General features: G+C 41.8%; 1 protein-coding gene across 1 annotated transcript in view; it reads left to right on the top strand.

Annotated features, from left to right (window-relative positions):
- disp1 (dispatched homolog 1 (Drosophila)) overlaps positions 1-21,945 on the top strand; it is a 120,283-nt gene that overhangs the window by 53,244 nt on the left and 45,094 nt on the right. Inside the window, exon 3 of the mRNA XM_051960764.1 lies at positions 21,195-21,816. Coding sequence (XP_051816724.1) covers positions 21,239-21,816 — 578 coding nt within the window. The 5' untranslated portion in view covers positions 21,195-21,238. The remainder of the gene's footprint in view (positions 1-21,194; positions 21,817-21,945) is intronic.

The raw sequence follows: 21,945 nt of genomic DNA, 5'->3' as shown, positions 1-21,945 counted from the left end.
CCTGTTCTTGTGGTCAGACACCAATAAGAGCTAAACTCTCTGGAAAACTGGATCAGATCTGAACTCTACACGGGAAACAGTCGCGTTTTAAACAGCAGAAATCAGCTCGTACGTAGCCTTCAAAGATAAGCTCCACGACCCGCAGAACCTCAGAGCTGGTGATGGAGAAGGTGCTTTGAAGTGGCTTCAACGTCCAGGAGAAGTTTCTCCACCAGCCTGGTCTGGATCCAGCTGACTGGAGACGCTTCAGTCTGCTCCAGAAAGAGTTTTCTTCTACTTCTTTAGACTCTCCTTCAGTCTGGTACAAGCAGAAAAAGTTTTGTTCCTCCTGCTTTTGCTCCAGACTCTCCCTCTTCTTCACCACTATCTCATGGTTTCTGACAGCCAGGAGCTTCATGGCAGCAGGATGTGATCTCACACCTCCTCCAACGTTTTCAACCACACAGAAAAATGTTCTGATTTTTCTGTCTTTTCCCCCATGAGGCCCTCAGAGAAATGTGGCAGACGGATGCGATATTTCAGGTTTCATCACAGCTTTCCTTCACGTCCATGTCAGACGTTTCTTCTACAGATTCTTACCGTCGGACGTTTTGTGCTTCAGTGTTTAGACCTTAAACCATGTCTTCATTTGATATTTTAGTACTTTTTAGACCTTTTCAATCCTTCGTGTGTGAAGAGGACAGAAGTAAATGAACTAAACTAAATGATGTTCCTCCTTGCTGTGTATTTATATTTATTATTATTTATTTATCATTATTTATATGGCAAATAGCATGTTATAATTAAAGCTGATCATTGATTTTCAATCCAGTGATTATTTAAGGAAATAATGCAAAAATAATTAAAACATTTACAGAACTGGACAAAATCCACTTTTAGCAGTTAAATGTCAACAATAAGCAAAGAGATTATTGGAGGAATTGAAAAATGATATTTGGTTTCCTGCTCATTTTTACAACTAATTATTACTAATAAGTTAACTCTGTGTCATTAAATAAACCAAATTTAACCTTAAAAGTGACATTTCATCAAAATCACCTCATTCTACAAATCCTATTTAAACATTAGTCTAAAATGGAATATTGGCTTCAAGTAGATGTAAAAACTTAAATAAAACCCCCTCAGTGCAACATGAAGCCATGATTAATCAATTACCACCAATATTTGTATGAAATTAATTGAACTGGGTTGAACTGCAGGCTGTGTAGAGCAAAGTATGGAAGCAAATGAAAAATATAAATAAAGGATTTAGTAAATAAAAGTATCGACCATTTTTTCTAGAATCGTCATTAGAATAAAAGATGTAGAACATGTTCATTTGTTGGTTGCAGATTCCTTCAGTTTTTGTAAAATTCAACTTTCCTAAGTTTTTGTTTTTTATTGTTTATGGCATTATAAGCTTGTTAAACTTCCCAAAGCACGTTTGATTCCTCTTTTATTGTGCTGCCTGTCCGTCCGTCCAAATGAGTCCACCGTGAGTAAAAATCTCAGTGTTCATAGAGTTCAGTTGTTTTCTTCCACCGTTTGTGAAACCAGTAGAACTTTCTGAGCATGAAGACGTACAGAAAGCCTCCATAATCATGGACTTGTCAGAAATCTTGGATGCGTCTCTGATTTCTGCTCTTCATTCCAGTGGATGTCCTGCAGTAGTTTGCATTCATTGTGTCTGCTGCTGCTGTCTGGGAGGCTGGAAGACTCTTCCTTATATTTAGTGTTTGTAGGGGAGCTGAGAGTAAATCTGTCTGTCCTCCTGATGAGCAAACGCTAAGTCTGGTCCCTCAAAGAGAAACTCTCCTCCATTAATTCTGGCACACAAACATCTGTCCACTAAATTCCTCCTCCTCAGCCCTTTGACTGGATTCTAGTCTGTCCTTTTATCATCAGACTTTCCTTCTTTCTGTCCTTCTGTCCTCTTTTGTGTCCGACATCAAACCAGGCTTTTCAGATGAGTTGAGGTCTCTCTTCTCCTCATCTTTTGGCCTCTTCCTTCTTCCTTCTTCAGAAGAACGTTGTGTTTGCATCCCACCACTCTCACCTCTGTCCTCTCCACTGCTGTCCCTCTGAAGGACGACAGAAACAGGACTTCTGATTGAGCTGTGTCTTTTCCTAGACTGGGAAGCAGCTCAGGCTCTTGAAAGAAGTGAAGAGGATCTGAGAAAGAAGGGTTAATGTGAGTAAAAGCAGGACAAAGACTTCTCCCAACCCTGACACCATGAGAAGGAAAAACAGATGGAGTTAGAGATCTGAGTTTAGTGCCAGAAGTTGCATATTTTAATGCTTTAAAGGAACAACAAGCCTCTGTTCCTCATTCCTAAACATGGTCTTGTTCTTAGCATTGATTCTCCAGCTCAGAAATGTGATGCTAGCGGGAGGTTTAGCTAATCACAGTCCAATATCCTCAGCTATTAAATGCACAGAACCAGAATAGAACATACTCAGAACTGAACCACATAAACTATTCATCTTCTGTTCCTGTGAAGGAAATCATCGACAGAAACTTCATGGACCGGTTTTTATACCTGATTTTACATTCAGAGCTAACATACACAGATATTTATAAAGTCATTGTGGATTTATGGTTTTACTTCTAATCAGAATATTTCTTTCTGTTGAGCTGCTACAAGTCTAAAGCAACAAAGCAGCTCGGTGTGGACTGGAAGCTGATAAAACAGAGACAACACAATATTCCTCAACTCTTCTGAAATCAGAGCATATTAAAATCATTTGAACTCTCACAGATCATCCAATTTTCCTGCCTTTGGGTTTTGTAAGTCAAACATGTGACGTCCTTCACACCTCAGAGCTGCTGGTTGACACCTCCAGGAAGAACGTGAACCAGAAGTGCAGCTCAGACGGTCTGCCAACCTCTGATAGCTCCATCCATCCTCCTATAGCTCCATCCATCCTCCTGTAGCTCCATCCATCCTCCTGTAGATCCATCCATCCTCCTGTAGCTCCATCCATCCTCCTGTAGCTCCATCCATCCTCCTGTAGATCCATCCATCCTCCTGTAGCTCCATCCATCCTCCTGTAGATCCATCCATCCTCCTGTAGCTCCATCCATCCTCCTGTAGCTCCATCCATCCTCCTGTAGCTCCATCCATCCTCCTGTAGATCCATCCATCCTCCTGTAGCTCCATCCATCCTCCTGTAGCTCCATCCATCCTCCTGTAGCTCCATCCATCCTCCTGTAGATCCATCCATCCTCCTGTAGCTCCATCCATCCTCCTGTAGCTCCATCCATCCTCCTGTAGCTCCATCCATCCTCCTGTAGATCCATCCATCCTCCTGTAGATCCATCCATCCTCCTGTAGCTCCATCCATCCTCCTGTAGCTCCATCCATTTTCCTGTAGCTCCATCCATCCTCCTGTAGATCCATCCATCCTCCTATAGCTCCATCCATCCTCCTGTAGCTCCATCCATCCTCCTGTAGATCCATCCATCCTCCTGTAGATCCATCCATCCTCCTATAGCTCCATCCATCCTCCTGTAGATCCATCCATCCTCCTATAGCTCCATCCATCCTCCTGTAGCTCCATCCATCCTCCTGTAGCTCCATCCATCCTCCTGTAGATCCATCCATCCTCCTGTAGCTCCATCCATCCTCCTGTAGCTCCATCCATCCTCCTATAGCTCCATCCATCCTCCTGTAGCTCCATCCATCCTCCTGTAGCTCCATCCATCCTCCTGTAGCTCCATCCATCCTCCTGTAGATCCATCCATCCTCCTGTAGCTCCATCCATCCTCCTGTAGCTCCATCCATCCTCCTGTAGCTCCATCCATCCTCCTGTAGATCCATCCATCCTCCTATAGCTCCATCCATCCTCCTGTAGATCCATCCATCCTCCTATAGCTCCATCCATCCTCCTGTAGCTCCATCCATCCTCCTGTAGCTCCATCCATCCTCCTGTAGATTCATCCATCCTCCTGTAGCTCCATCCATCCTCCTGTAGCTCCATCCATCCTCCTGTAGATCCATCCATCCTCCTGTAGATCCATCCATCCTCCTATAGCTCCATCCATCCTCCTGTAGATCCATCCATCCTCCTATAGCTCCATCCATCCTCCTGTAGCTCCATCCATCCTCCTGTAGCTCCATCCATCCTCCTGTAGATCCATCCATCCTCCTGTAGATCCATCCATCCTCCTGTAGCTCCATCCATCCTCCTGTAGCTCCATCCATCCTCCTGTAGATCCATCCATCCTCCTGTAGATCCATCCATCCTCCTATAGCTCCATCCATCCTCCTATAGCTGACCTCTCATCAGACCAGCTACATTATAATATGAAAGGTTTCCCTGATGACACCAGAAAACTGCTGCCTACTCCGAGATTAAGCTCTGAACATAAAGACTTTCAGCAGTGACCAAAAACTACTAAAACAGACAGAAGTATGATAAACTAGTCTTTCAGGTAGTTTCTCAGGCTTCATGCACGTCTGGAAGCTGAAAGATAAGCTGCAGCGTACATCTTCATCTGAAAACACCATCCGTTAGACGCTGTGCACCCACATATTTATCTAAATATGTATAAATATATAAAGCCACAGCAGCTTCTCTGCTTGGAAGCATCACAGAGAAACGAACAGTAGTTTGCCAAAGAGCTTTTCCTGACAACAAGCATGTGTGGGACATATGGTTGTTCATGAGCGCTAGCTCCAGCTTTCCTCGTGCATTTCATGTGTAATAAATTATTCAGCTTTACAGTTTATAGCAGAGAGGCAGAAATGAAATCATACTTAAAGCCCTAAATTAGCATGTGTGGGTTTAACAAGAGCAGGATGCTGTAAATCAGCTGTTAGCTTCATTTGGGTTTAGTCAGCTTTTTGGATATTTTTCTGGACAAACATGAGTAGATCAGTGCCTGAAACCAGATAGCTGTTGGATCAACGTCTTTTAATTGGTGAATTATCCATTCTAAGTTAACAGGTACAATTAATGTGATGTTTCAGGTAGATACGCTAAATCATTTGAGTCCTCTTTGCATTTCTATAACTTGATTTTAAGGAAAGCTATCTTTTAGTTTCTAGTTTTTCCAACTTTACACAAACATAAAACATGATTTTGTCAGCGTACTTAGCATCTTTCCTTCTATTAACCACGCCTGACGAACGTCAGCGGGGTTACTGCATTCGGTGCGGTATCTGGCTGGGTAAGTATGTATGTATGTATGTGGCTATGTCCGGTCCGATATCTCTGCAAGTGCTGAAGTCAGGATAATCAAACTTGGCACTGAAAATCAGTCTAAGGTCCCCTGCTCAGTTGTGGAGTTACAGGTCAGCAGATCAAGTAGGGAGGGAGATACGTACGATGATCAAAATTGATACATATTGCATCATTTGTATAGGGAGGACAGGGTTTTCGCCAGCAGAGGGCGTGGTTCTGCCCTCTACTGAGGACTCGTCTAGTTTACCCTGTAGTCAGAGAAGTTAAACCTACAGAGGGGGAAAGGTGCGGTGTTCCTGCAGCAAAATATCTTCAGTAGGAGATATAAATACACCAAAAATATACACAAGTACTGATCTTTACATGTGTGGATATTCAGGTATTGTGCAAAAGAAATTTCTCAGGATACGAAAAATAACAATATGACACAAATCAATGGTGAAGCAGAGATTCTTCCATCAGTAAAAATACAGAAAATCCTCAACTTACATCAGAGTTCTGTTCCTACAGATTGATGTAAGTTGATTTTCTCCATAAGTCAGAACTCCATGAAAATGTAACCAAAGCCGTCACATGCATCACGATATCCATCAGTTCTTCATAAAGTCATGAATACCAACGACTTTAATGCATGTATGAATCATTTTACTAGAAGATAACAGAATGGTGTAACAGACTGATGTTGTTGTTGAGGAGGTTTAACGTTTATTGTTCAGTTCCAGATTTACCTGATGTCAGTGAACGTGTCATGTTTAGTTAGCTCACCTCTGATTGGCTGAGAGTCAGCAGTAGAGAGAGCTGGGAACGGCGACTAATTCTGGAGCTAAGTTATGGGGTTTTTCTAGTTATTCTAGAGCTAAGTTATGGGGTTTTTCTAGTTATTCTAGAGCTAAGTTATGGGGTTTTTCTAGTTATTCTAGAGCTAAGTTATGGGGTTTTTCTAGTTCTTCTGGAGCTAAGTTATGGGGTTTTTCTAGTTATTCTGGAGCTAAGTTATGGGTTTTTCTAGTTCTTCTGGAGCTAAGTTATGGGGTTTTTCTAGTTATTCTAGAGCTAAGTTATGGGGTTTTTCTAGTTATTCTAGAGCTAAGTTATGGGGTTTTTCTAGTTCTTCTGGAGCTAAGTTATGGGTTTTTCTAGTTCTTCTGGAGCTAAGTTATGGGGTTTTTCTAGTTATTCTGGAGCTAAGTTATGGGTTTTTCTAGTTATTCTAGAGCTAAGTTATGGGGTTTTTCTAGTTCTTCTGGAGCTAAGTTATGGGGTTTTTCTAGTTATTCTGGAGCTAAGTTATGGGTTTTTCTAGTTATTCTAGAGCTAAGTTATGGGTTTTTCTAGTTCTTCTGGCTACGGCCCACAGTAGTCTGTGTGAAGGTTTAATAAACCAGCAGAGAACCAGATAAAGTCTCACTCATTCATCAGAGGGTCGCTACAACATGTTGACCTGTTTTTACAATGACGAATGTTGGTCGGTGTTTCTGTTCCCAGTGTTTTATTCTGTCTAATTTCACTTCCATAGAGACGCTTTCCTTTTCTTAAAGCATCAGAAGAGTCTGACTTATGCTGGGAGTCATAATGAAGGTAAAAAGTTAGAGAATGTAGCACAATCCAAGGTGGAGTACAACCAGAGAATGGAGACAAAGACGTCTGATAGCGCCGTGTGACGACGTATTCATCCGCTCTGCTCCTCAACTAGTTCCATGTAACCAGTTCTGATGTAACAATGAAACGCTGTAAGTCGAGGACGCCGTAAACTGAGGACCTGCTGTACTAACATAAGAAAAACTGATACTGCACAGATTTGATCTATGCTTTACAAGTCTTTTGTAAGTAGAAAACCACTGATGTTTGTCAGATTTTTGTAAAGGTGCTTCAGAAAAACAGCACTTGAGATGCAGTAAAAAAAATGTGAAGTTTCCTGGATGTCAGAAGCATGAAGCTGAAGCAGCGCTAAACCTGATGTTTGCACTAAAACATGGTTTAAAGATACAGAGTGAGATCTGAAGTTAAAAGGAAATCCACTGAAGTAAACTGCCATCATAAATGCAGAGAGATGAATGAGATTCTCAGTCCTGGGCTTTTTACAGTGTGCTAATCAGGTGAGGCGTCCGTCCTCAGTGAATGCGATGGAGGTTCAGGTTTCACACTGAGAGGCTGCATGTTTCCTATACTTCCATCCAGTTACACTCACACCTTCATTCTGTTTTCTTCACTCTGTTAGCTTCTTATTTTTCCTTTCATCATCTCTCTCCTCCCTGTATTCCAGATGTTGTCACATGTGGAGGTGCTGCAGAGCTTCTAGGATTACCTGCTGCCTTCCTGAACATTAGGACTGAAGGCTCGGTTAGATCAGCCTTAATGTGCCTCAGAATCACACGACGAGCTGGATCATGTTTAAACCAACAGGACAAAGGCCTTTCTTAATGCCCTTCCCTGTTTTCTTCCTCTGTGCAGCTGTTTGAGGTTTCCAGCCTTTCTCTTAAAGAGGGAAAACAACAGTTTGCTGTTTTTCTGAGCCACAGTGAAACGGTCGTTATTCTAACCCCACATTTGACTCAGTTCCTGGAAAATGATTTTAAAGTAACTCTTCAGACATATTAAAATTATTTTTGACATGTAAACCAGAAGCATTAAACGGTTGAGAAACCTCCTTTCTGTTTTCTCCTCCACTTAGCCCCTCTGCAGCTCTTTTTTCTCTGAAGCTGTCACTTTGATGAGTTGTGTGCGATCTTCTAGGGGCCGTTCTGCTTCTCCGGGGCCTCCGTCCTTCCTGGTACACTGCAGCCTTTGAAGTCGTTCCTTCTTTAGCTCCATGAGGGCTGTCTGAACCCAGCCACCGCTTTCCATCATGCTTTTAACTCCACATATCAGCTACATGTTGATGTTGGTGGAGGTGAAGACCTGGAGAAGGCAGCGCTGAAAGGCCTTTTACTTTGGAGATGTTGTCCTGAGGTGACCGGTGGTGGGATGGATGGACATGGGGTTGTTTAGTGATTCATAGAGCAGATCTGAGCCTCAGCAGCAGGTTTAAAGGTTTAAAATGGGTTCTGAACCTGAAAACAACCCAACAGAGATGTTTCTGAGGCTGCTTTGGTCTGCTGTCTACTCTTTAACAGGATAGTTTTAGATTAATGCAACACTAACTCCAGCTCACTTTCTTTCCAGCAGCACAGTCTAAAGAGCAGAGCTTATTAGCAGCAGGTTATTATTATTTCTAGCTGGATGTCTGAAGCTCTGAAAGGCCCCAGGGCCAACCAGAACCTCCCTACTGCAGATGATTACAGCTCTGCTACATGAACTGTGTCCTAATCCTGGTGGACAGCTGAAATTAAAGCCAGGTCCGACCCTCTGTTCCCTCTGATGGACCTCCTCCCCTGCTGAGGAGAATCACTGGTTTGTTTCTAGAAGGGTTTGTAGAGACGAGGCGTCTTCTACATAAATCAGAGAACCACAGATTATCCTAACTCTGACATTCACACATTATTTCTGATCTGATTTCCTACATGGTGCCGAGCAAAACCTGAAAATCTCTTTAAGTTTTGTTTTAAATAATATCAGGCGTTTTATTGAGCATGTTTGTGGCTTTTTAAGCACATGACTCCATGTTTTCTTTCTACGTAAATCATCTTTTATTCTACTTATATCAAACACCAACCAGAGCAATGGAAATGAAATCACACTGATCTCCACTGTATAGAGGATAAATCTAACATTTAATGAACATTTTCTGCAAAAATAGTCGACCCAGTGAACACAGAAACTGCTTTCTGATTAAGGCCTTTATTTTTTTTCTGCATTTTGAAAGCAGATTAAACCGATTCCTTTAGAATGAGTCTTTAAAGCGGTGTTCAACCTGAATCAGAGATGGATGGAGAGATGGATGGATGTACTGATCTGGACGGTCTTCCAGTCCCACCACAGATTCTCACAGCTTTAGCAGCCTTGGTGTGAAATCAGAGGAAGGAGAACATTTTAGAGCAGCTATTAAACCAGAGGAGCAGCCAACAGTAATCTATAATTTAAGTAAACTGATGCGTTCACGGTGGGTGTGACCTTATTAAGGAATTATGTGGTGGGATTTCAGATAATTAGAGGCTGTTCTCTGTCTGAGTGAAGCTGATGAAAGCTGATAAAACTATAGTTTATTTGTGTATTCTAGTGTTTCTTACTAGTAATGTACTCTGAATGCTTCAGAATCAAACATGGAAATCTTCCACCTCATACTAACAGATGCAGTCACAGCATTTAGAATCTATAAAATCTTAGTTTTTTAAAGTTCCAGTTAAAGCAGGTCGTTAAATTTACTTTATTAAATAAACCCGTACTAATGCATGGCATCTACAACATGCTGCTTATTTCTGTAAGTTTTTGTTGCTGCTGTTTTGTTTGTTTTTTTTAGAAAAAGCCAGACAGAGGACAAAATGCTTGTCTTCCATTTTCATTGTAAATAATAAGAAATAAAAACTACTGTATGCATAAATCATCAAGTCATTAACAAAGCTGGCTAACTGGGAACTTACATCATTTTACATCAGCAGAAACAGTGCAGCTATATTCTAAATACACATTTTTAAACTAAATAATCTGGGCTGATTATATGTACTTATTGTTTGTAATTAGATTAATCCTAATTATTTTTTAACTGTCTGGAAATATATAATTTTGCTCCTAACTAACTATTCTACATAAAGGATGAACATCGTGACAAAAGACTTGAAACTAGCGACTGAGATCATAAACTGATCAGCAAAATGTTTACTGAAGGAACAGATCAAAAGATAAAATCTGCTTTTTTCTCATAGATGTTTGTACAATCTGAACCAGAGGAGTTGCCCCCTGTAGGCCGTTAGAGAGAATGCAGGTCTGGTGTCACTTTTCACTTCCTGATGCCACGTCCATCTTTCCATATATGTAGAATTAAATTTATAATTTTAGGTGATTTTTTGTGGGTACTCATGTAAATAGCATTTGGTGTCATCAGCATGTATCATAGTCACATTTTTTCTGTTTTCAGGCCTAAAACCAACATGGCCGCCTGTAACCAAACACCACATGGCATTTTAGAGAAAGATTCTTCTAAATATTATACATACAACAGAGTAAAATGTAAAGTTATTTATAAAGATATTGTAGTAAACCTGTTGACTACTTTATATGAAATAAGTCAGAAAGCCTTGGAGTCTGGGCAGTGTTTTCTTCAGGAGGAAATGACATCATGTGGAGCAGGTCATGTGATCTGGAATAGGTTGTTTTCACTTGACGTCACTTCCGTGCTGGGCAGCGGGTGCGAAATTCAAACGGAGAGCAGCAAGTGAAGTATTAAGCAAGTCTGTAACCAAGATACCGATGTTTTGCGTCGTTTACGGCTGCTCAAATCGTTCCAACCGGGAAAGAAGCAAGAGTTTTTACCGAGTAACCAAGGTAGTCATTCATAAAGGGGAAAGTTGTAAGAAGCTCACCGAAAAACGCCGGAAAAAATGGCTATTAAATCTTCGCCTGCGATCTGGAGGACCAGAGTCAGATAATGCCCGTGTGTGCAGTGACCATTTTGTCCAAGGTAACGTGTTTATTCGCTTATAGTTATCATGTACTTTCCTATGTAGCACTAACGTTTGTTTTTTCTTTGTTTTGTTTAAGTTACGTCAGACACACTGCGTTTAATAGCTGTTGCTAACTGCTGATGCTTACATATGCTAAACATGAAGTAGTCATAAATAATAAAATAGACACTCACCCTGGTAAAAAACCAAACGAAGGTCGTTGTTCACTAGTTTTGAGCCCAGGTCGTGCACCCATCCACTAACAAAATAGTTGTAAGACTCCATACTTTTATTCACTTTCATCTGCTGTTTTGTGTTTGGACGTTTGGAACACTAAGTAATTTGCGATGTCAACTGCCTCAACAGCAGGCAAATATCTTAAATCTGTCAAAAAATCCATCTTCTTGAGAAGGTAGGGATCACATCCAACATATCTTGTGACTTTTTGCAGGTACCTTTCTTTTGCAATTCCATTTAAACAGCTGCAGTAGACACTTTCCTCTATCTCTTCCATTGCTGTAGTTTACGTCTTGCCCTCCGTCTGAATCTCGCGCGGTGTCAGAATCACGTGACTGAAAACAAGCTATTAACACACTTCCTGGAGAGGAGTTTCTGGAACGGGGAACTTAGTGGGAAGGGATTTAATTTAATATTTTCCATATAGAATGTGATATATTGCCAAAAAGAAATATCTGTTATGATGATCTCAACTTAATAAAAGAACAAACTATTTGTGAATCAGCTCATTTTATTATTGTTTAGCTCATTAGAAGGTGGTTGGTATTAAATTCAGACGGTAATTTAGTTGATATTTTAGTGATGTCCAGTAATTTTTTTTATTAATAAGTGATTGTTTCCATACTAAATATGATGGAACTTGTAAAGACATGATCATAATGAACACAAAAACATTAGTTTTTTTTTTTTACTTTTAATAAAAATGTATGCAGATATATCCATGGACTTCAGAAGGCCTTAAATTATATACTAATCCTCCCTATCTCCCTAAATAGTGGTGCTTAATTGCCGTCAGTCTGGTGTTTTTCACTTGTTTTCGTCCGTTTTCTGTGTAAATCTTCTAAACTAACAGCAGCAGCTCCATCCAGCAGTGAGCGGGTTAAATCCCGGGTTTTGTGGGGTTTCCGTCCAGCAGTGAGCGGGTTAACTGGTGGTTCTCTCCCCGGTCCTATCAGCGGGTCCCGGCTCAGTCCCAGCCCACCTCCTCCTGCCTCCTCCGGGCTGTTCGTCATTCTGGCAGGACTCCCTCCCCTGAGAACAGCCGCTCTGCCCCGGACTTGTTGCTGCTTTTCGGATCGGATTGTTCGTTAACGGATCTTTATTTTACCGGGAGCGACTTTTCCTCCGTTAGATCCCCCTGTCGGTAACGGAACGAAGCGTAATCCTGAAGCAACGGGAGACTCAGAAAGACGGTAGGAGACTCAGAAACACGGTAGATCCTATGAGCTCTGGTTGTTTGGGGCTTTTGTCCGGGATTTGGAGATTCTCTGGAGAGGAAATCCGTAAAACTCAGTCTCGGTGTGATCAGGAGAGGAAGCTTGTTCTGGTTCTGGGTCCAGGAGGGTTATCTGGAACCAGACCTGGTTCCCTTCGGGTTCTGGGTCCAGGAGGGTCATCTGGAAGCTGGTTCTCTTCAGGGTTTCTGGAAGAAACATCTAAACTGTTGTTTTTAATCAAAGATCTGATCTGGATCAGCTCCAATCATCCACTAGGAGATGAAGAATTAGTTTGTTTTTACCCTCCAGAGGTTTTAATAAGATGGTTATTAATGAGTATGATTGATTATTAATGCAGTGGCTATTCATTTATTATTATAAGCTGATTATTGATGTGGCTGTTATTAATTGGATATTAATTGATTATTATTGTGGAATCAGGAGTGAGTTTGTCCTGATCCTTCAGCTCTAATGTCAGCTCAGTGTAACAGGGTTAGGGTGATGTTCATCTTCTATCAGCAGGATTTATGGACCCTCAGAAAGCAGCTCAACTAAACTAAAGGTCACATAAATAAATCCATCTTCTGCTTTCTGCTCTTTTCATAGTTTTATTTCTGTCTGGATGATCCTGGTGTTACATTTCAGTAACTTTCCCTGATGCAGACTCAAACATTTGTGATTTTTACCTTTCTACTCCAATAACAGCTGGATTTCTCTCCTTATTTACCGTTAGCTCCTAGTTTTCTCCACTCAGCTGTCATCCCAGAGATCGTTCTGACTCTTTGCACAGATGGAATGATAAAAACGACTCGTCATGTTCACCTGATTTACCTCTGTAGCCGCCAGCCACCGTCCAGCCGCTGTGTTCAGCAGCTGTGAGTACGGTGCCCTGGAGGGGTCAAATCTGTCCAAAATGTCTGCTGACAACCAGGAACATGTGGAGGAAAACGTGTCCTGAAGAGATGCTGATGTTCTTCTGATCAGCAGCAGCGTGTTGTTATTAAGGTCTCTTGACTGATTCCTGGTAATTACTGCCTATTAGCTTTAATTAAAGGATGCTGCTGTCGCCTCAGGGCTCCGTCTCTCACACCCCATAATAATACACTCACATGAAAGACGGCAGCTTCGTCATCACCTGCCTTATCAACCAGGAAGCATCTCTCTCTGCTTTATCTTCCTGCTTCTGGATATTTGGAGGTTAAACGTGTTAAATGATTCTCCTGACCTTAGAGCTGAGGGTTGGACTCTATCTTTATCCCCCGTGGATCCAGTAATCCTTAAAGCTGCAGGTTTTACCATGAAGGCGAGGTGGAAATGACACTTCATCACTTCTGCAGAGTCTAGACAGATTCAAGGTTGCTTTATTTCATCCTCCAGGACTTTTATTTCCTCTCCTCGGTACGCTGGTTAGTTTATTAGTGTCGTCTTTTCTGTTGTAAACCTGACAATGGGCGAGAAAAACATCAAACCTGTTTCCTTAAAAGTCCACAAGCTGAAGATGTTCAGTTTACTGTCATAGAAGAGGAAAGAAAAGAGGAAAATATACTTTAAAAAACTGGAGACTTTACAGAATAAAAACATTCAAACCGATCAGTCGACTGTCAGGATAGTTGGTGATTAATGCAGTAGTTGATTAATTCTGCAGCTCTGTTCACACATTTGGTTTGTCTTCTTTTAGTTTTTGTGGTTTTTTGAAGGTTAAATGTGCTAAATGATTGTCCTGACCACAGACCTGAGTGCAGATTTATCCCCTTTGGCACAAATATTCCTTAAAGCTGCAGGTTTTATAGTGATAATAAGAAGAACTTCATCACATTTGCTGTCTAGACAGGAGGAGTGAGGATCCAAGGTCACTATATTCAGTACGCTGCTCTTCTATAACTCTCTTCCTTCTTTTTTATGCTACCGGCTCCACTTGTCTCGATGCTAATTTAGCTGAATTTGGGTTTTCTGGCATGTCTTCGTTCCAGCTGATAGAGAATAGATGGACACGTTTCTGAAGCCTTTACCTCCAGTTGTTCCAGCTGTCAGCTTTTATTTTGAAGAAACTCAGTCTGGTCTGGATGTCTCACCTGGATGTCAGTTGTGGAGCTAAATTCCTTCAGCAGATGGTGCCGGGTGGAATTTTAGCCTGATGTAGCACTGAACCATGGATGGATGGATGGATGGATGGATGGATGGATGGATGGATGGATGGATACGTAGGTAGATAAATGTATTTCTAAAGTGCTTTCAGTCTGAGTGCTGTACGTAGAGATAAAATCAATAAAAACATCAGAAATCCACAAACATATCCAGACATCCTGAACCAATAAAAGGTCATCAGTAAAACAGTTTCAGACTCATCTGTAGCAGTAAATCAGAGGGTCTGCAGCTTTGCTTCTCAACCGTCCTTCTACGGACCTTTGGGACTCTCAGAGACACCAGTGGGGACATCCAGGTTCACCAGACTGGACACGATGGGAAGACTCCATTTCCAGTTTTATCTGTTAGCAGCAGCTCCTTACAGTCTGCTCTAACCTGAACAGGTAGCAGACAGGATCATATCTACTGGAGCTGCTGATTCTGAACCATCTGCAGAACACCAAAGTTCTTCTTTGGTGATAATAGGACATTACAGTGATCTGAATATGACAAAATAAAAGCATGAATCAGGACCTCAGCATCCTGAAACCTCAAAATGGGTCTGAGCTTTCTGATGTTTCTGAGGTGATAAAAGATCACTCTGGTTCCTCTTTAATATCAAAGATTCTGGACTCTGTCTCTACGGTGAAGAACACAGTCACCCAGAGACAGGAAAACTGTCCAACAGTATGTCTTCCTTTTTCCTGATCCAGTCTCCGTTAGCCTCCTGCTTCCAGCCTCTTTCAGCCTTCCAGGCTCCTGACAGCTGTGGATCCAGACTGATGGCTTCATCTGGGTTTCCCTCAGCACTCTGCTATTCTGAGCTCCACTCATTCTTCCTCTCCTCACAGTGACCTGGAGGGGCTGCCGGCCTCAAGTTTCTGCTGTCAGTCATGTTGAGGTGTCACAGAGCGCATAGACTGCATTCGCTGCATTCACTGCATGTGCTGCATTCGCTGCATTCACTGCATGCGCTGCATTCGCTGCATTCACTGCATTCGCTGCATGCGCTACATGTCTGCTTCTCAACGTCTGAGGGAAAAGCGTCGCTTCAAATGCAGGTTCATCCATTTTACTGTGAAATATTTCTCGGAGTTCAGAGTTGGAGTGAAACAGAAACCTGTGTGATGTTAAGGAAGTTTTTCAAGGTTCCTCCATCAGGATTTTAGACCATTTCATGCAAATCTTCTTTAACAGAACAGATTCTTCAGAGGACTGTGAGACTTCAGAGTGGTTTATAATCGGCTCCAGTGACGCTGAGTGTACTAACCCTGACTGTACAGAGATTTTTTTACTGAAGCACCAAACTAATCAGTTCAGGTCTGAGACATTCTGGTCATCAACCTTCACTTCAAGGTTTATCTAAAGATGGAATCACTGATAGCAGATTCTTCATGCATCAACAGGAACCTATTCACAATCTACACTGAAGCAAACTCAAGTGTGTGGTGTTTAGAAGTTCTACACTGAGTGTAGAAGTGAAAATACACTGTTCCATGTTTAAGACACTCTTTATCACTCTGTAGTCCTCATGGAGGGCAGGCCAGCCTTTGGGAGGTTAATCAGAGGAATGATACCGTAAGAAGGTGAACTAAACGGTGAAAAATGTCCATCAGTACCTCCAGAAGCTAAAGATGATGTCTTCAGGTGTCTTGTTTTGTCCACAATCCACAGATATTCAGCTTCAGAGTCGTAGAGGACTAAAGAAAGCAGAAAATGTTCACTTTTCAGAATCTGGAAGCAGAAGTTTGACTCGTTTCCTCAGACTGGTTAATCAGGGATCAGCTGTTCTATAAGTTAATGACTGGTGGTTTATTAATGAATCCTGCAACTCTGTTCCTAACGAAGATCAGTTAATGTCATGTTTAAATAGTAAATAAAAGCTGCTGCATCTTCAGCAAAGTTATTTTATTTGTTTCAACAATTAATCAGTTATTCAGAACCGGTTCTCCATAAAACATTTAAACTTGATTGTTTTATTCACTTATTGGGGCTAAAATGACAGATTGAACTGTTCCACCTTTAGATAAGACAGTCTGCTGTTTGCTTCTGTTTAAATCACCTTAAAGGTTTGGACTGTTGGTCAGACAGAAGCATTTGAAGACAGATACGCTACTTATACTTATATTATTATTATGCATGTTTTAATGTTTGGAAAATTTTGATTTTTGTGTGTGGACCCCAGGAAGACTAGCAACCACTTGTGGGAGCCAATGGGGATCCTAATAAACAATAAACTCTAGGTTCACTTTAAAGCTTCATTAGACTTTTCTGGAAAAGATTATTTTATTGATAGGGACAAGAACATGACAACAAACAAAGAAGGAGCAGAAATGAAAGCCTAAGTTTTGTAGTTAGTGTTTATGGATTGTATTGGGATGCTCCATCAACATGTTGAACCGCTCAGCATCAACCAGCTCCACCTCTAGATGATCTGTTATCTGCTGTAGGAACCAGTGAAATATATCAGCAGCTCAGTTTTACAATCATTCCTTCATCGTTTACTTTGTAAACAGTACCAGAAAGCCACCAAAACCCCAAAATGTTCAGGATATCATCATAGAAACTACAAAATATGAACATCTCAGAAGCTGAAGGCAGATTTTTTTCAGATAATTCTGATTATTGACTCCAACCCCGATCATTTACATTCTGTGAAAAGTCTGATTTTGTCACTAAGTCTCGTTTTATGTCTTGTTTTTCTTCTCTGCATCTTTGGGTTTCCCTCTCCTCCTGTTTGTCTCTAAATCCTGGTAGTCCAGTTATTCCAGCTCTGGTTTCTTCCACCCTGGGGTTTCTAGTTATTCCAGCTCTGGTCAGGTTTCCTCCTCCATGGGGTTTCTGGTTTGGGTTCAGATCCAGCACCACGGTTCTACCTGTGAAACATGACTCTTATTAAGTCATATCATGCCACTAAACTGCACACATCTTTTATTTTTCCTCCCCCGCTACGCTAAAACCAACACAGAATCACATTTTCATGTTGTGGTTTCCTGGGAGTGTTTTTGTAATTTAAGCTGAAGCTCAGCGGCTGAACTGTAGAACATAACGAGAACCTTCTTAGAACATAACGGGAACCTTCTGTAGAACATAACGAGAACCTTCTGTAGAACATAGCGGGAACCTTCTGTAGAACATAACGGGAACCTTCTGTAGAACATAACGGGAACCTTCTGTAGAACATAGCGGGAACCTTCTTAGAACATAACGGGAACCTTCTTAGAACATAACGGGAACCTTCTGTAGAACATAACGGGAACCTTCTGTAGAACATAACGGGAACCTTCTGTAGAACATAACGGGAACCTTCTGTAGAACATAACGGGAACCTTCTGTAGAACATAACGGGAACCTTCTGTAGAACATAGCGGGAACCTTCTGTAGAACATAACGGGAACCTTCTGTAGAACATAACGGGAACCTTCTGTAGAACATAACGGGAACCTTCTGTAGAACATAACGAGAACCTTCTGTAGAACATAGCGGGAACCTTCTGTAGAACATAACGGGAACCTTCTGTAGAACATAACGGGAACCTTCTGTAGAACATAGCGGGAACCTTCTTAGAACATAACGGGAACCTTCTTAGAACATAACGGGAACCTTCTGTAGAACATAACGGGAACCTTCTGTAGAACATAACGGGAACCTTCTGTAGAACATAACGGGAACCTTCTGTAGAACATAACGGGAACCTTCTGTAGAACATAGCGGGAACCTTCTTAGAACATAACGGGAACCTTCTTAGAACATAACGGGAACCTTCTTGGAACATAACGGGAACCTTCTTAGAACATAACGGGAACCTTCTTAGAACATAACCGTCTGAGTTTTTCTTCTCCTGCTGAAACCTTTTCTTTTGCCTCCTAGTAAAGAGTGCCTCATGCCTTGTGATGCGTGTGAACGCTGCCAATAATTCACATCAATGTGAGGCGGTTTGATGTGGCTGAACAACAGGGATCCAGCCAATCATTCAACAGCCAATCATTCAACAGCCAATCAATCAACAGCCAATCATTCAACAGCCAATCATTCAACAGCCAATCATTCAACAGCCAGTCATCACCACCAATGCTGGTGTGTTTTAGCTTCATGTTCAGGTGTCTGAAGATGTTTTCTTCTGGTTTTCATGACAACCTTTACATTTCTAGAATCATTTCCTCGGCCTCTTACCAAACTGAATGATTTATCTCCTCCCAGCCACGGCTGAAAATCAGTTTTCTCCACGTGGTAGAAAACGTTTAAACCTTGCTGATGCTTTTCTGCAGAGTTTAGATCATAAAATCACATTCTGTCCTCTTGAAACCAGCTTCCATTGAGTTTTCATTCATTCAGAGCCTTAGTGGATCTGAGTACTGATCTTCTTTATGTGTTGATGAATCAAAAATCCTCTTCTGAGACGTTCAGAAGCTGCTTTCTGTTGAATGTTTCTGCATGTGTAACATCTTTAGAGAGCTTCCTGCTTATTTCGTTCCAGATTTATTCTCTTTCCTACTCGGTGCCTCATTCTGGATGGAAAAAGATCTGCTGCCCAGTTTCTGAGGAACGGTACTTTGGAGGTTTAAGAGATTGTCCGGTCTACAGAAAAGCAGACCAGGCTGTTGTATCTGGATGAATCTGAGTTGTTTTTTTTCATTCGTGTGCTCAGCATCTAACCTAAAAACGTCGTCTGTCTGTGAGGAAATAAAGTCAGCTGAGCAAAATTAAAAGCTGACATAAATCCCATGTTTTCTTCCATCTCTGCTAACTAGAAGAGTTTCCTCCCATTATTTTCTTTGACCTTAAGCCCAAAATTATTCATGCTCATTCCAAAGTTTTATTCATTTTTACGGGACCAACGAGTTATTCCTAGTAATGACATAAACAAGTGGCAAACGACAGACGCTAGTGATGCGTTTTAACATTCATTTTACATTTTTACCTTTAACAAAGGTAAAATGATTCATGATTTAAAATGATCAGATTTTTGATGAATTGCAGCTTCTGCACCAAACCCCATTCAGTGGGTGGAACTAAAGAACGTGTGTTTATGAACCAGGTTTAGATGTCTCATCTACAGTAAAACACTTCCAACACCATGTTTCTATCACTCCTTTATGTCAGATATAACTGAATCTGAATAATCTGGACCCAGCAGCCTCCTAATCAATCCTCATTTGTTCTAAATCAGCAGTTTTCTTCTTTCCCAGCAGCAGACAGGAAGCTAAAGATCTTATTTGCTCCAGATTCATTCTCAACTCAACTCAACTTTATAAAGCGCTTTTAGAACAGCAGCCACTGAAACAAAGTGCTGTACAATAAGCAATAAATAATAAATTAAAACATTAAAAACAATAAATAAAACATACACATTAAAACAGCAGCACAATAAAACAAGAGCAGCTGTGTTAAAAGCCAGTGAGTAAAAACAGGTCTTAAGTTTAGTTTTAAAAAACAAAAGTGAGGGAGCCTCTCTGATGTGCAAAGGGAGATTATTCCATGATCTGGGAGCAGCAACAGAGAAGATTCTGTCTCCTCTGAGCTTCCACCTAGACCGTGGAACCTCCAGAAGCAGCTGATCAGCTGATCTGAGGGTTCATGAGGGGACAAGAGGATGGAGCAGCTCAGAGAGGTAGGGAGGGGCCAGACCATTTAAAGCTTTAAAAACAAGTAAAGGAACCTTAAAATCAAGCCTAAAACGCACGGGGAGCCAGTGGGGGGAGGCTAAAACGGGTGTAATGTGCTCATATTTTCTAGTGCTGGTTAAAAGATTAACGTGTAATCTGGTTTGTTGGAGGGAGTTAATGCTTCCTTTAGTTTCTCCCAGAGCTCTTTAGTTCATGTGTTCATTCTCATTTCTGTAATCTGCACAAACACCAGAGCCACAATGACTGTGTGTTTTATTCTACCGACCGTTTATAATAATAAATGAGGATTTAGAGCCGCTGGTCGCCGTGACGATGCAGAAGTTGCTGTAACTGGTTTAAACTTTGGTTTTAAATGGGTTAAATCAACAAAAAGGATTATTTTACTTTTAGATATCGGCTTTTCTCCTTCAGTCTGTCTCTTCTGGTTTGGTCTTAATAGATTGATAGAAGATGTTATTTTCCTTTATTTGAACCTTTCATATGAAACCAGAAACACTGAGATGAGAGAAAATATAATCGAGAAATTCTTTTTTACTCTCTGTTGGTTCATTTTACTTAAAGTCCTGCAGCTCTATGGAAGACTTGGTGCTTCTTCATTATCCTGAACATGGGTAGTTTATTCTTAGTTAGTCCCAGATACTGTAAATACTCACTGATACACCAGATCTGTATTAATCTACAGATGAAAATGATCCAAAACAGCGCATTTTTTACTCCGTGTAGGTTCATTTATCATTGAGGTCTAACAGCACCTCTTTGGAAACAGCACGACCATGACTAGAAGGATAGAGCAGAATAATTACGTTATGGGCATTAATCATAAAAAAAATAAATAGAACTTTTCAGATTATTCGTTTTACAAACGTGTAAGAACCTAGAAACGAACAGGTGTTAGTAATCTAATAAAAACTGGTGACTGTGCAGACCCCAGATGTTCTGTTTTATTGGTATTACATCTGACGGTTTGAGTTGGTGTCCAGTCTGCTCTGTGGAAACACAACCTGCAGTTCAACCCAGTTCCTGAGTTTATTCACATGACGGTTGATCTCAGCTCATCTCTGGTGGCTTCATGGTGAAAAGAGGAGAATTATTTCTCTGCCTCAGAATCTCAGTAGGACACACGGTTTGTTTATGAGATGGTAGAATGAAAGTAGCTTTAGATTAATTTCCTGCTGATTCTCTGTTTTTACTGTTTCTGATAAATGCTGCCATTCTGGTGACTGTTCAGACATTCTTCTGAAAGCTGCTGGTGGGACAAAGCCTGAACTTCTTCTCTCTCCTTCTAGAGGAGTGACAGCTCCAGGTCCAGGTCCAGCAGAGGAGGAGGACCATGGCCCTGAGCGATGCCAGCACCGACCCTCTGGCCCTCAGTAAAGGATCCCCCCATCCTCTGAATGGAAACAGACCTTCTAGTACCAGTAGACCGGTCAGTGGGGACCAGGACCTTCTGACAGCAGGAGAAGAAGATGCTGCAGAGAAGAACGGAGCTCCAGAAACCCAGCAGAGACCTCATGTTCTCCAGAGAACCAGCAGACCCAGTCAGAACGGTGGTGTGGTCCAACAGAACGGCTCCCTGAGGAACCTCCAGCCTTCCTCCTCCTCCTCCTCCTCAGACTGTCAGAGGAAGACCAGACACCACCTCCCCTCCTCCTGCTCTCCTCCCCTCTGCTGCCAGCGCTGCCTCTTCCACTCCCCCCTCTGCTGCCCCTGTGGACAGCCGGACTGCCCCCTGTACCCAGGACCAGGACCAGGACCAGGACCAGGACCAGGCAGCCACCCGGAGGCAGCTCCATCCTGCCCCTGCTGCCTCTCTGCCTGCTCCTACCCCCATCCTCCTCACCCATCCTCCCCCCTCCATCAGCAGCGCTGGCAGGACCTCCAGAATCAAACGCATGGAGCCACCATCAGGTAGGGAGATGTTCCTCTAATGTCAGGTATGGAGGTGTTCCTCTGTCAGGTATGGAGGTGTTCCTCTGTCAGGTATGGAGGTGTTCCTCTGTCAGGTATGGAGGTGTTCCTCTAATGTCAGGTATGGAG

Source organism: Acanthochromis polyacanthus, chromosome 16, assembly GCF_021347895.1.
Source record: "Acanthochromis polyacanthus isolate Apoly-LR-REF ecotype Palm Island chromosome 16, KAUST_Apoly_ChrSc, whole genome shotgun sequence".
Taxonomy (NCBI): Eukaryota; Metazoa; Chordata; class Actinopteri; family Pomacentridae; genus Acanthochromis; species Acanthochromis polyacanthus.
This window is presented reverse-complemented; position numbering and strand designations above follow the sequence as displayed.